This window comes from Balaenoptera borealis (assembly GCF_965194805.1).
Source record: "Balaenoptera borealis genome assembly, chromosome: 14".
Taxonomy (NCBI): domain Eukaryota; kingdom Metazoa; phylum Chordata; class Mammalia; order Artiodactyla; family Balaenopteridae; genus Balaenoptera; species Balaenoptera borealis.
This window is the reverse complement of record NC_138875.1, coordinates 12,578,596-12,593,433: the sequence shown is the minus strand read 5'-3', so window position 1 is coordinate 12,593,433 and position 14,838 is coordinate 12,578,596. Positions and strand designations below refer to the sequence as shown.

Genomic DNA, 14,838 nt, shown 5'->3' with positions numbered 1-14,838 from the left:
ACTGGAGAGTGACTGCTAACGTGTACAGGACTTTTTTATTCCAGAGTGATAAAAAAGTTCTGGAATTAGGGAACAGTGATGATTGTACAACCGTATGAATAGAAAAACCGAAAACCAGTAAGTCAACCACTTTGAACTCAATTTTAAGGTACATCAACTATTCTTAAAAAATTATATTTTTTACAACTACATGAAGAAGGGCACTAAACTATTTTTATGCCACGCGGAATTGGACAGAAGGGTTCGCTTGTTCTGTAACCCTTGCTCACAGGTGTGGCCCCCTCGCCAGTGTCCAGGCCTACCTGTATGTGAGCATGAATTCATCCCTGTGCGCTTGGCGGCAGGTTAGCACCTGCACTCCCCGGAGGTCACTGTCTGGGCTGTGCCTGCCACGTGGTCTGTGAACGCAGGGCATGGCCAAGGTGCCTACCCCTCTCCCCCTCTCCCTGCCACTGCGAGAGTTAATTCATACACCAAAAATGGGAACTGAAAGCAGATGCTTGCTGAGTTCTGCAGCTTGGCCTAAATGCTGTCATCAGGACACTGCTGCTGGGGGACAGGGGGTGAAAGAGGGTCCTTCATTTATTAATCGTGGAGGACCAGAGTCGAGGGCCGAATGTCTGATCCTCACTTGTTTAAATCAGCAAGTGTTGACTGAGGATGGTGGTGGCGCAGAGTACAAAGAATCCGCATTTCCTAATAGGAACTTGCTGAAAGTGGCCTCAGACCTGAAGGGGGTGTGTCAGAGTGAAAAGAGCAAAGCAGAGTGAGTTGGGAGGGTGCCATCCTGAGCAGGGCTCCGCCAGCCTCCAGCCGTGCCTGCTCTGACGCTTGCTTTCAGGACCGGTTAAGAAATCAGCACGGGCATCTTTTCTGGAAGCTCCACACCACACTGGCCGTTGCCTTGATGACAGGCTTAGACATCTGTCCAGGACCCCATCTGCCCCCAGCCCACCCCCCGCGATGCTGCTGGTCCTGGTGTTCTCAGTCTGCAGCAAGTGAGTCGCCAGCTCTGCTTAAACCTCCCAGGACGCTAGCTTGCATCCTGCTGAAAAGCACCTCGGGATATAATAAGCCGCACCCTTGTTCCCAGCTCCCCAGCTCTGCAGCCCCGTTGAGTCACTGTGTGATGGTGAGAATGACAAGGGGATCCCCAAGCAGCCCGTGAGAGAAGCCTCTCCCGCACACCACGGATCCGTCCACCTCTCAGTAAGAGAACAGCAAGCCTGCCCTCCACGCCTGGGGACAGGGGTGGGCATGGCGGTGAGCTTGCTCCGTCGGCTCCGTATGGGTGTGCTGTGAAAAATCTGCTTTCACTTTGTAGTTTATGATTGAGTTCAGTTCACCTGGAAAGACTCAGTGGGAATAAAAACAGACGCATTTCAAGGTGCACGGCCTGGCTCTTTGACAGCCCTCTTCCTTCCGCATCAGACAGTCTTCCTGCGTCCAGGGAGGACAGCAGACCTCCCCATCACAAGGAAAACGCAAGGTCTCCGTTCACGGCAGCAGCTGTTATTGCTGAGATGTACAAACCTGGGCAAGGTCAGCGCTGTGGTTCTGGTTTCAGGCTCATTAACAGGGATCCAGATATGCTGGTGCAGCCACTCGTCTAAATAGATGCTCACGGTGAAGGACATCTGACAGTGTGTGCTCTCTGTTGCCAGAACGATTCAGGGCCTTATATACAAACAGAGAGAGAGGGACACTTATAGGGAGAGACAGAGAGGAGAGACAAACAGAGAAAGAGAAGAGAGAGACAGAAACAGAGAAAGAGGGAGACAGAGACAGACACACAGAGACAGAGCGAGAAGGAGACTGACATATACACAGAGAGACAGAGAAAGACAGAGACAGAGATAGAGACACACACAGAGATAGTCACAGAGACCGCAAGACAGAGACAGAGTTACAGAGAGAGGGAGATGGAGACAGAGAGACAGAGACAGACACAGAGAGACTCACAGGGAGAGACAGAGAGAGACAGAGATCCTGAAAGCAACCCTGGATCTTCCCTCAGCACAGCCTCCAGGGGACTGCTGACTCCACACAAGGACGCCCCCCGCAGTGAAGCAAGCCTGCTGTGGAAACCAGCAAGGTAGCAACATGACGTGTGCGCCGTGAACAGGCCTGCAGTGTCGTTGGCAGTGGGCACTGAGAGGGGGAGGCCACGCCCCTGGGGCTCCACTTCCCAGGCCACTGGCACTCCCGTCACGTTCTCAGACACACGTGCAGCTGGCCGCGCGGAGCCCATGGGACCCACCCGCAGAGGCGCTTGGGCATCTGCTGGCTGGACCTAGGATGGGCTCCTTGGCGAGGGGCCAGCCCAGGACCCCCAGGTGGCCCCGGCAGGTCGGCGGCCAGTGCCCCGTTCACGTGCCAGGCCTCACAGCTCCTCCTGTCACTGATGCCTTGGAGCGGGGCAGCTGCAGCTGATCTCCACGATGCAGGCATGCAGCCGGCACCTGCTCCGTGCCCAGCACTGCGCTGGGCGCCCAGGGAGAACGCGGGGGACCGCGGCGTCTGTATGACGATGCATTCCTCCAACCCAGTTCCTCCAACCTCAAATCAAGGACTCAGCAAACACTCTCCCAGTGGGATGACTCAGAGATGGCAGTGTCCCACTGGAAACACTGCTCACCCCTGAGGTCATAAGGAGAAGTTCAAGTTTGGGCTGGCGAAGCCTTCAGGTGGGACTTTAGTTCTAACAAATTGTTATTTCCACCGAGGGAACCCCTTGGCCAAGTGCATGAACCTTGGATCCACGTGCAACATGCTTTTCACAATAAATTCGGCACACACTCACTCACTTTGGAAGGCTCTTGGTGGCACCACATGGGGCTTTTTCACGACTACGGCCCTGGTTCCTCTCACTTTGATCTCTCCTTCAGACACATCTGAAGCAAGCAATCCATCCACAGTCAAACCACTTATCCAAGTACTTCTTTAGTGTCTACTTCCGGGATGAGGAGCGAGAACTAACTGTGAGCCCACCCCCATGAGGCGGCTCTCGTAAACGATATTACACAGAAGAGACTGGGGTCAGAGAGGTTACACGACTTGCCCAAGGTCACACAGCTGCAGTTTGAACTGTGCAACTCCTGGTTATGAGCTTTTTCAACTCACTTTGCTTCTCCTGTTGGAGACAGAAAAGAAGTAGGAGATCCAGGCTTTGAGGAGACAAGCAGTAAGACAGGTTAAACAGTCCTGAAGGGTGACAGGGAAGGCTCGATAAACCCGTCAACAGTCTTTAAGATGGGCTGGAGGGGACAAAGTTAGACAGGAGCCCAGCCTGAAGGACTTGCATAAGGGGAGGAAAGAGGTGCTGGTGTTTCAGGGCGAGGGATTCAGGTCGGGGTCGGGGCCACACCGTGGCGGGTAGGCTTGTGTGTGCAGGTGCGGCCGAGTGGAGGGAAGAAGCCCCTGTGATCAGGGAGCACACGCAGGTCCCAAGCCCCGCACCAGCCCAGCTGCTCTGCAGTCTGGATCCCCCAGGAACGTGTGCGGCTTTCTGGAATCCCTCACTGTGTGGTTTGGCCCTGTGGCTGCTCCTGCACATGTCACCTCAAGAGTATTTAAAAATGACATGTAGACAGATATGTGAACCCCAAAGGAGAAACTCCTTCCACAGTATCCGGGAAAAGCCCTCCTACGTATGGGGCTGCTTCGCCGGGACATCTGGAAGGTGAAGGAGAATGTTTCCTTGCGTCACAAAAACAAATCCAGCTAGAAGCCTATTTAGGATGTTAAGATAGGAGACTCCAGAGCCTCCAAGGTGGGGAGTGGATTTCGACCCTTCCAAGGGCTCTGCTCAAGGGTTCCTGCCGAATCAAAGTGTCCCCAGCAGCGCCCCCCTGGCCCCGGTCTCGGGCGGAGAGAGAGGCAAGGAGAGCCAGCCATGAGGTCCAGACCCAGCCCGAGAGCGCTTGTGTGATCCAGGCATCACCCACTCCATCTCATGACCGCTAACAGTTTTCTCTGCTGACTTCAACTTGGACATTGTTCAGAACTCAACAAAGCCAGAGGCCTTTAAATCCCTAGGAACCTCCCCACAGAGCTTTTTACAAAACCCACCTGCTCGCTGGGTATTTAATCCTTTCATGTTCGGTTTGTTTCTGGAAAGCTGGAAGTTTGCGAGGTGCGTTTGTGATCGCCACAGTCAGGCCAAACTTAGTCAGAATGGCTTCTTTTTTTTTTTTTTAAACGTTTCAGGAGTTGCAGCTGAGAGAGCATATGTTCAGGGCAAGGCCTCTAACACACCAAGCTAAAGATGGGCAAGTGGAGGAAGAGTTGCTTGTATACGCGGTGGCTCTGAGCTCAGCCCCCCCTGAGCACACAGGACCTGACTTCCCACCAGCAGGGCGCGAGGGACGGGCGCTAGAGACGCTGGGCCTGAGCTCGTCCTCGGAGCCTCACCGCCTGGCTGCCTGACTCCACCGACCCAGGCAGGACACCCCGCTTCCGTCCCAGAGCCCTTTCCCCCACAGTCCCCTTTCTGTTTTTCTTCTTTGCCTTGGTCTTTTGTGTGGCTTTGCTGTTCTCTCCTTGTCTTGCGTTTTATCGGCTGAGGTTCGTTTCTTCCAATGTTTTGGTTCCTGGTCTCCCTTTGTCTGCCCTTCTCTGGGACACGCCTGCTCCGAGTTTCCTGGGAGACGGTGAGTCCCCACCCTCTCGGATGTGTAGAGGGCTGCACGTGGGCTATTTGGTGAGGTCTCTGCAGCCACGGGAAGGGCTGCATGAGGACCTCCCATGGGGTGACGTGGTGGAACGACCCTGGTCGTGGGCACCAATGGGCCTGAAGCTTGCAGGAGATGGTGCAGGGTCAGGCGAGGCATCTCTGTTGCCCTCCGACCGACCGTGGCAGCTGGATAGGAGGCCGGGCCTGAGATCCTGGCTGGAATCTGTTAACCCCTGCAGGGTTAAATGCCTGGGGTAGTGGTGGGGCAACTGGAGAGGGATTTGAGTAGGATAAACGGGCAGAATGAAAAACATCTAATTGCATATTTTCTTTGTGAGTTTTCACTTCTGTCGAATTCTTGGAATCCTTGTCTTACAGTTTTACCTGCTTTTCATTTCCGTTTGAACCTGAAACATCACTTAAATGTCTTTTGAGGTAATCCTCACCAATTAAAACAACCCCCAAAACTGGCAAAAAAAATATTAAGGTTATTCCATTCACACTTGGAGGGTTTTTCAAGGATATCTGACCCCCGGGCATAAGTTCATGGTTGATGACTTACAGATTCGATTAGGTAAGTTTTACTACTTGGTACATCAGTTGGAAAAGGTCATTTTATTAAGGGTCATTTTATTTTATTATTATTATTTTTTAAACTTATTTATTTATTTATTTATTTTTGGCTGCCTTGGGTCTTTGGTGCTGTGCACGGGCTTTTCTCTAGTTGCGGCGAGCGGGGGCTACGCGTCGTTGCAGTGAGCGGCCTTCTCATTGGGTGGCTTCTCTTGTTGCGGAGCACAGCCTCTAGGCGCGCGGGCTTCAGTAGTTGTGGCTCGTGGGCTCTAGAGTGCAGGCTCAGTAGTTGTGGCGCACGGGCTTAGCTGCTCCGTGGCCTGTGGGATCTTCTCGGAACAGGGCTTGAACCCGTGTCCCCTGCATTGGCAGGCGGATTCTTAACCACTGCGCCACCAGGGAAGCCCTTAAGGGTCATTTTAAATGTTAAAAATTACAATGTCACTGCCGTCATGTCTACAATACCTTTTATACAAACTTCCAGATGTAACATAAGTCCTGGGATGTAACGTACAGCATGGTGACTGTAGTTAATAATACTGTATAGTATATTTGAAAGTTGCTAAAAGAGTAGATCTTAAAAGTTCTCATCACTAGAAAAAAGTTATAACTATGTGTGGTGATGGATGAATTGTTAATAGACATCGTGGTGATCATGTTGCAATATATACGTATTCATTTTGCAATATATACATAATCACTGCTGTACACCTGCAATGAGTATAATGTTTTACATGAATCATGTCAGTTAAAAAATATATAATTTCACTGCCATCAAGTCCACAAGGCTTTTGGTAAGAAAGTAAGAAATTCCAAGTTCTAATGTTGGACAAGGGAGCACACCCTTTCAAAGACAAGAGTCTGAGCAAAGCTGTGCCTTGGCTCAGAAGCCCATCACACCATCCTTGTTGTCATGACAACCCACACAGTGGGCAAGCTATGGGGTCTGAGTGTCAGCTACCCCAGGCTCAGGCCCTCCTCCTTGCCACCAAGGGAGTCACCTCTCCAGGTTTCAAGGGCCTCATTTGTGACAGGAAGAGAAAGCCCCCACCTGTCTTCTGAAGGCCCTTTTGGGTCCTAAAGTTCATAACTTGTAGATTCGGGGACTCCGTTTTGTGTTTGTGCATCAAAAGCAGGGAGGAAAGGGGTTACATAATTGGGAGACTGGGAGAAACAGTCCACTAGGGCCTTTTTGGTTCTTATTACAAGTCCCAGAGTTGCCATTCCATCTATTCTGGGGGCAATGGAGGCCTGAATCCTACAGCTGGTCACAGTGGAAGAAACCGGAAGCCACAGCCCTAACAGGGAAGCTAGGAATGTGCCTGCTATTCTAGGCGTCAACAGAAACAAGCGCCCAGACCTTCAAGGCACCAGAAATGAGACTCCCGGGCAGGGCTCCTAAAGTTCCCACTATCCATTCCTGCTTAGGACTCCGTGCAACAGCGATTTAGGACTACAGTTCAAATGGAATGAAAGCCGTATTTCAATAACGCGAAGATGATTTTGTGAAAAACTAACAGACACCTTCCCTGGATGTATCCTGCTTATCACTCATAAATAACATTCGTTAGTGGTAACTTTCACTGATATGTTAATACATCAACCAAAGGAATCATACAGGCTTTTTTCATCCCTCTTCCGTGGATTATAGATCCCTATGGTACTCAAGGTTACCATGTTATTCCTTTGTGGCCCCTCCAGCACTTCTTGGATCTCCCAGAGCATCCCTTGAACTGAAATTCTCCTCCTTAAGTCTTTCCCAGAATGTCTTCCCACCCTCCACCCCCGAACCAAGAAGTTACAGAGCAAATGCCTTCAAGTCATTTTTGGGTTATCAGGCTGTAGAAAATTTGTTTCTCAATCCAGAAGATTGTTGAACTGCTTTTTTTTTTTTCATTTCAGATAACTCAAAACTGGTTTGGTTCCATGACATCAACCTTGGCATGTATGAAGAATAAGGGAATGAAGGCTTTGTCTTACTTGGAACCAAAAGAGAGGAATCTCCACTTTCTCTGTCTTTTCCATTTTTATTAAGACAGTATTTTTTCCTTTTAGTCGGATGATGTATACTTTTAACATTCCAGGGGAAAAGTGTCAGTGATATGCAAGTCATAATAAAAGAAAATCAAAAGAAATGCAATTATAAGGGACAGGGAACTTCATCATTTTTAGTATGAAATGCCCAAAGGAAAATCTAATTTTAAAAATTACCAGCACCATATAAAGGAGAAGAGAATATACAGAAAGATTTGTTATTTTAAAAATTAACTTAATCCTTAATCTTTCTGGCTCTTGGCCTTTTCTCTTTATTTTTAAAGGCCAAAATTTATCATTTGGCGCTGGATAAGGAGTAAACCTCACACCATTGCAATGTGATTCTAGGAAGTGGCAATGGAATCCTCCTGGTCTCTGGTTTGCTGGCTGAAACACAGTAGGACATAAAAAGTGTTATTAAATAAAGAGCAAATGTATATTGAGGATGAAACCATAACTGTCTCTTTCCCATTAATATAACGGTACCTATTAAAAATGGAAACGAGGGCTTTCCTGGTGGCGCAGTGGTTAAGAATCCGCCTGCCAATGCAGGGGACACGGGTTCGAGCCCTGGTCCGGGGGGATCCCACATGACGCGGAGCAACTGAGCCCGTGTGCTGCAACTACTGAGCCTGCACTCTAGAGCCCGCGAGCCACAACCACTGAAGCCCACGTGCCACAACTGCTGAAGCCCACGCGCCTAGAGCCCGTGCTCTGCAAGGAGAAGCCACTGCAATGGGAAGCCCATGCACCACAACAAACAGTAGCCTCCTGATCGCCGCAACTGGAGAAAGCCCGTGCGCAGCAACGAAGACCCAACTCAGCCTAAAATAAATAAATTTATTTAAAAAAAAAAATGGAAACGAATATTCACGGGGCACACTGCAGTTGATAAAATTCTTCCATATCTATCAACTGGTTTGATCCTCCCAACAAGCCATAGATAAGTCATGACTCTTGTCACCCTCACTTTACAGATGACCCCAAGAATAGGTAACTTTTCCAAGGACACATAGTTAACTGATGGTGGAATCAGGACTCAGACCCAGAATCCTGACAGAAAGCATCTTGCCCTTCCACTCTCTCACACGGCCTCCCTGAACGAAGTTATGACTCCCAGCTAAACGTGCTTGCAAAGAGCCAAGATGTCATAAGTTGAATACAGCCATGACTTGCTTATTTATAACAGCTCTGTCTCTTCAAAAAAGTAAAAATTATGAGGAAAAAAAATGAAGCTCATTTATAACATAAATGTTGGCTGACATTAGGGGCCTTTGACTTGTTTCTAAGTTGCTTCTCTAACCCAGCGAGATTTAATTCACCACCCTCAACCCATATTAAGAGAAATTGGAATCATTCATATCTTCAGAGGGAGAGTCCAAATAATATTGCAATAACACAGCCTTCCTTTAAAAGACTTTTCTTGATGGAGTCTCTGATTTTTCCTTTCAGGCATGAAAAATAACACTGTTATTATAGTGGCCTGGCCGAGGGTTAGCAGTGAGGAGGGAAGGAGATGGCACACAAAATATTGATTTCTAACCCTTTATCTAATTACTGGTTGGAATCAAATTCAGTGTTTAACGCTATGGCTCTCTACAGTAAGGGTTCTCTTGACATAAGTCTTTTAGATTTGAGGAAATAAGTTTCCTTTGTCCAGATGTGATTTTTCCCCACTTTGCTTGAGTCAGCCTGAAAATGGAAGACATGGAGATCTGGAAGAAAGATTCCTAAGGGTTCTCTCCTTTTCAAGAGTGGATTCCACAGAAAGCCCTCTGCTCTCACCTTCTAGCAATAGTGGTGGTCTAGGAGGGCCCAAAGAAAAACAGAAAAGTCACTTTTCTGTCCATTGCACATTGTAATGATTTTTCTTCTTTTATTGCTATGTATATCTACTCTTTTTTTTTTCTTCCTTTATCCCTCTTAATTTGCTATCCTCCCACTTTCTCTTAGCGTTTGTCTTTGCTCCCATCTATCTTCTCTCAAGGCATAGTCTCCCTATGCTGTGAAACTATCATTACCAAGCCTTTCCTGAACTCCCAGAGCCTCGCACAAATTCTAGAACCAGACTCTGCTCAGCCTTCTAGTGAGCTGTTTTAGGCTAATACACCAACAGTCTCCATGTAGGGATAAAGAGGTAGATTTAGATGGGGAGTCCTAAAAACGCTGAAGCTTAGTGAACAACGTTTTGGAGAACTTCTGGCAGTAAACGTTCTAGGAATGTTGGAATCTGGCATAACATTTACTGCTTAGGAAGGAGTTATCCAGATTGCGAGAATGGAGATGAATTCTCCAACCTCCACTGGGCGACTCCTGTCATATTCTTCCAATTTGACAGGCAACACTCTTCACAGAGTCCTAAGCCATATGTCCACCGAGAAGGCAAACGGGCCTCTTTCATCCTGACTACACCGAGCTCTCATGGTAGCTTCAATAAACTACTTGAGAAGTCATCTGGGTTTCCTCTTCTGTAATGCAATAAGGGACATTCCCTGCTTCGCTTTCACCTCTCTCATTGCTCAAAGGGAATTTTCCCCCTTCTTGTGCTTTTTCTATAAATTAGCCTAAGAGATGGGTCAAATTAACCTGTTCAGACTTTCCACCAAAATTCCCTTCCCCACACCGACGGTGTCTGTCGTGACCCTAAGCTACTTCCCCCCGTGGCTCATCCGCCTCCCACCACACCGAGCCACCCCCTGCCAGACTAGCCGTCTGTCCTGCGTTATTTCCTGGGCATCAGCTCTGTGACTAGCACGACCTCAATTCTGGGGTGGCCTCAGGAGGCAATCACCCGTCCTCTCGCTCTAGTTGGAGTCAAGTTTATGTGGGAAGCCAAGAGGGAGTGACACAAGAAGCAAGGCCCTAGGTGGCAGAGGGGATGGCACAGACACATGGGCCTTGAGCAGGGTTCCCAGAAAGATGGAACGGGGTGCACAGTTCATGCAGGCAAGGTGGCCGGTAGTGAGTGAGGGGCCAAGGTGAGAGTGACAGCACAAGCTGGAGGGGGAGGGGACACATGTACATGAGGAACGCCTGGCTGCAGGGCTTTCCAAACAAAATCTCATGGAAAAGATCACTGAAATGAACGTCGGAGCCTATTCCATTTCTGTAGGCCCAACCCAATGTCTCATCCTTCCCAGCCATGTGGATACGTGCTCATTTCCTTGGCAGCCTTAGCTAAAGCTTTTAATGTGATTTGAGTGCCTTAGAGATTAGCATGATTATAAATATAAATGTTCACACACAAGCAAGTTGAAACCAAATACCCCTCAAACACTGGCTCTCTGTGATATGAAGGTTTTCATTGGTGCCTTGAGCCCTTGGATGAACGAGCTAGAAAACAGAGTGAAATGGGCCCATCGGTGAATTCTCAAGGCCAGGCTCCTACACAGAAAAGAGGGGGCTCAGTAGCTGCTCCCTGCGGATGTCATCTACAGCAGCTGGCCGCACAGCTTCGGACAACAATCTGAGAAACATGAATTCAGAACTTCAAGTAGGGGCTTGGGTGGGAGGTAGACTGATCAAAACAGATGGTCTTTACTCCACAGCCAACCTGCAAAACATCCCCTTCATGTTCTAACTGCTTTGTAGAGCTTAGGGGAGACTCAGTAACGAATAGTTATAAATAGCCATCAAGGACTTTGTTTATCTAACTAAGAGAAAACAGTGTTCAAGATTTTTAAAAACATGCATTTGACACCAAAGCGATGTAACTGCCATGGGCGCAGAAACAGAGCACACCAAACTGAGCCTGCTGTTTTGATGTGGTCACTATTTGCTAAACAGAGCTGCCACTTGGCAACACTTTGTGTGCCCAGTTTTAGGTATTTGAAAATTTAAAAACATACCTCTTTCAAGAAATTCTAAAATTATAGATTTTGTCATTAATTTGTCAAAACCTTCCCCAAAATTAGTCCAAAAGCCTGAGATTTTACCGTCAAGTCACGTGAAGGCAGAAGGGATTATGATGACCGAATCTCTTCTTTAATCTCCTAGCATTTGTGTATCAGCTTTTGTCAACCTAACCGAGCAACTTATCTACAAAGCACTACTCTTAAATGTTCTTACTGTTAAATAATGAAGTGCAAAAAGTGTTCCTGGGAGGCAAAAAGATAATAACAACTCACGTGCCTACTGTCAGCACCTACTTTCTTATTGGAAGATATAATTATGTGGGTTTGGTGAAACTGTAAGATACCCATTGCATCAGGATGGTGGATAGTCAGGTGGTAATGCCTCATCATGTCTTCAGTTTTGGTATTTTCTACCTATGTATCTGACCATGGCTCCTTCAGCAGTGGATACAGGAGGCTAGCATACCCATATAGCCTCAGCTCAGAACTGGCATCCAATTTGCTCGCATGAAGATCCACAGCCTGCTACTCTCCGTCACCTGAAAAACGATTTCCGTTGGCCCCTGATTCTGCCACTCCACTTCCACCCCTTCAGGAGGCAGCTTGAGGGACAGGATGGAGCACAAACATTAGAATAAGACAGAACTGGGTTGGGGCTTCCCTGGTGGCGCAGTGGTTAAGAATCCGCCTGCCAATGCAGGGGACACGGGTTCGAGCCCTGGTCCGGGAAGATCCCACATGCCGCGGAGCAACTAAGCTGTGCGCCACAACTACTGAGCCTGTGCTCTAGAGCCCGTGTGTCACAACTACTGAGCCTGTGTGCCACAACTACTGAAGCCCGCCTGCCTAGAGCCCATGCTTCGTAACAAGTGAAGCCACCGCAATGAGAAGCCTGCACACCGCAACAAAGAGTAGCCCCCGCTCGCCGCAACTAGAGAAAGCCCGCGCACAGCAACAAAGATCCAACGCAGCCAAAAAAAAAAAAAAAAAAAGACAGAACTGGGTTGGAACCTCAACTCTGCACATTCCCAGCTATGTCAATGAGTTGGATGAGTTCGTTGTTCTCCTTTCTTTCCCTGGAATGCTTAAATCTAAGTCAGTAGATGAGGTCTTCAATGTCTCTGAGCCTCCATGTCTTAGTTCATAAAATACAGAAAATAGTTCTAGAGTTGTCATTAGAATAAATGACTTCCGTGAAGCGTTCAGCGCAGGGACTGGCATCAGTCATTGTGATTCCCTTTCACTCATCTTTCCATTTAACTGTCAGAGATCTCAATTTCCCTTCCCTTTCTGGGAGGTGAAAGGAAATGCAAATGTGAAAATAACGGTGTGAAAAGCTTGAAGCTGGTAAAGTTCTTTTTGCAGGATTTGTAGTTTTTGATTTGAGGATCTTACTTACTTACTTACATCATTAGTCAAGGAAAGTTCTTGAAAAAACAACTCCAACCAGACTCAATACTTTTGAGCTACCAGATGCAAGCCTGGAGGAGTTCCGGAGGCAGCAGAAGCTACTCCTTCACGACCTCGGTGCAGAAGGGCGAGCCTGTCCTCATCAGGAAGGGATTTCCAACCCAAGAGAAAGAACCTCTGACCTTGTACTAAGCCATGAGGTCCCCATCTGGAATATTCTATGAGAGCCGGCTACTTCAAAAAGCCAATGGCAGGTCCAGAGGGAGATGGACAGCTGACACAGTCAAGGGGAGAAGAACCTTCCATAAGACAGTAATATTTAAAAGTCAGGTATGGCCCTGGAAAGGGGAAGCCTGAATGCAGATGCTGGAGATATTCATGAACTCTTTAACGGTGCACAGAAAGGATGAAAATCACTTATTCATCACATACCTGAACCTCCCAACTCTGGGCTATTGGAGTTTAGGGACAAAGTTTAGTTTATGGACAAAGATAATGCAATACTATTCCACACATGTTTATGGAAATGGCTACCTACCTCCCCAAGGAGTAGAGACCTCACACCCTTCCTGACTTCAGCTACAACCTTGCTAAGGGACTTTTAGGCTGTTGGTTCCCAAATCTCTTAATGAGCCTTCAACCCTAATTTAGAATCAAATATATCCACATGTAACTCAGGTACTTCAAACTCAACACACCCCAAAGGGAGCTCATTCAGCTTTCCCCAAATCTCTCTAAAAGCCCAATCAGCTCCCCTGATAACCTACAACCCAGCTGGAAACCCAGACGTGACCCTCAACTTCTCCCTCTTCCCTCCCCACCCATGCGCCATCACTGCCATCTCTGCCGTATGGATGTCTCCTCTTTCTAGTCTCACCGCTGCCAGATCCCTCTGCCCCTCTGCATCGCTGCTGATCTCCCTACCTCCCCTTGTCCCTCCAGCCTGCCCTTGGCACTGCTCCCAGGGGCTTCCTCTTAAACAACAGAGCAGTTGCGTCCTTCTCTCTCATTCCAATGCCCCGAGCGCTTTCCCATTGGCCACAGGGTGAACTGGCTCTGACCTATGCCTCCAGAGCCACCTCTCCCCATGCCCACCTCCTGCCTTCAACTCCCTGTGCTACTGGCAGCATCAGCCTGAAACCTCATACCTCCAGCTGACCCCGGCTCGCACCACATCCTGGTGCCTCTCAAGACTCTGCTCAAACACCACCTCTTCTGTGAAGCCTTTCTTGACCAAGCCCCATCACCTCCGCACCACACCCATTTCTTATTCTGCCCATCTCTGCTCGCTCTTGAGCTCTCCACTACGCGTCTGCTTCCTCTCCTCAATGGCAGGGCCTGTGTCATCTTCATCTTTGTCTTCCAGGTTCTAACGGTGCCTGGCACTGTGGGTAAAAGCTGAGTAAGCATTTGTGGGGTGAATAAGTAAATAAATTGAAATCAAAATGATTTAAACAACACAATCCAAAAAGATTGTGCCATGCTCAAGGAAGATGGACTCATGACACATTGTAAGAGTCTCAGGACCGTTTGGAGTTGAAAGCAGCGTAGTGTGCAGCAGAGTCTAGAGTCTTGAGATGGATTTCATAGCTTTAAGACTTTGGCTGAGATGTCTAATCCCTTTGAGCCTCAGTTTATTCATCTATAAAAAATGAGGGGGATGGCAGCATCGGCTGCAAGGGCTGGGGTGAGAATGCTGTGACATAACGTTCGCCAAGGGTCCCTCGGAGGGGGCGCCGTGGGCAGGAAGCAGACGTCAGCGCCCTCTCCATGCATCAACAGAACTGAGCACAGACCCTGAGGTCTGTGGGGAAACAGCGGGGGCAGAGCGTAGCTCCTGCCTCAAGGGGCGGATGCTCAACTTGAAGAGGCACAGTATCCCCGCTGGAAAGGCTGAGAAACCATACTGCGAGTCGATACTATCAGACGTGTCATGAAGCCGACAACAGCCCCTAGCCAGGCTGGCGTGGGCTGTGCGATGCACGGAGTGGGGAGGGACGTCTCGGGGGGTTGAGGGTGAGGAGAGACGCCGGTGGAAGAGGAGGGTCTCAGAGACCCAACCTGCTGGGATGGAAGCCTCAGGGCGCCCTGGAGTCTAGGTGAGGGGATGGTTCGGAGACCGGGTCTGTGGCTTGTGGGCTCTGTCTGCTGCTCTCTGCTGCCCCCTGTTGGCGTGGGGAGGGAAGGGGAGGATGGTGGCTGAGAGGCAGAGAGAGGAGGGCAAGCCGGTGAGAGGGGAGGGAAGAAAGGGGGGCAGGCCGTGGAGGTGGGGAAGAGAGCAGGGCCTGCCAG

General features: G+C 48.9%; 1 protein-coding gene and 1 long non-coding RNA gene across 3 annotated transcripts in view; one reads left to right on the top strand and one right to left on the bottom strand.

The window, feature by feature from the left end:
- Positions 1–14,773, top strand: part of LOC309610666 — a 164,649-nt gene extending 149,876 nt beyond the window's left edge. The window contains exon 3 of the long non-coding RNA XR_014234121.1: positions 7,151–14,773. This is a non-coding gene — a long non-coding RNA (uncharacterized lncRNA). The remainder of the gene's footprint in view (positions 1–7,150) is intronic.
- BCL2 (BCL2 apoptosis regulator) overlaps positions 1–14,838 on the bottom strand; it is a 184,532-nt gene that overhangs the window by 17,120 nt on the left and 152,574 nt on the right. Inside the window, exon 3 of one of the 2 annotated variants that reach the window (XM_082353781.1) lies at positions 1,558–1,677. The exons of the other annotated variant lie outside the window; for it this stretch is intronic. Within the exon in view, the coding sequence (XP_082209907.1) occupies positions 1,573–1,677 (105 nt within the window). The 3' untranslated portion in view covers positions 1,558–1,572. Of the gene's footprint in view, positions 1–1,557; positions 1,678–14,838 lie in introns of those variants that run through there. 2 annotated transcript variants of the gene reach the window in all.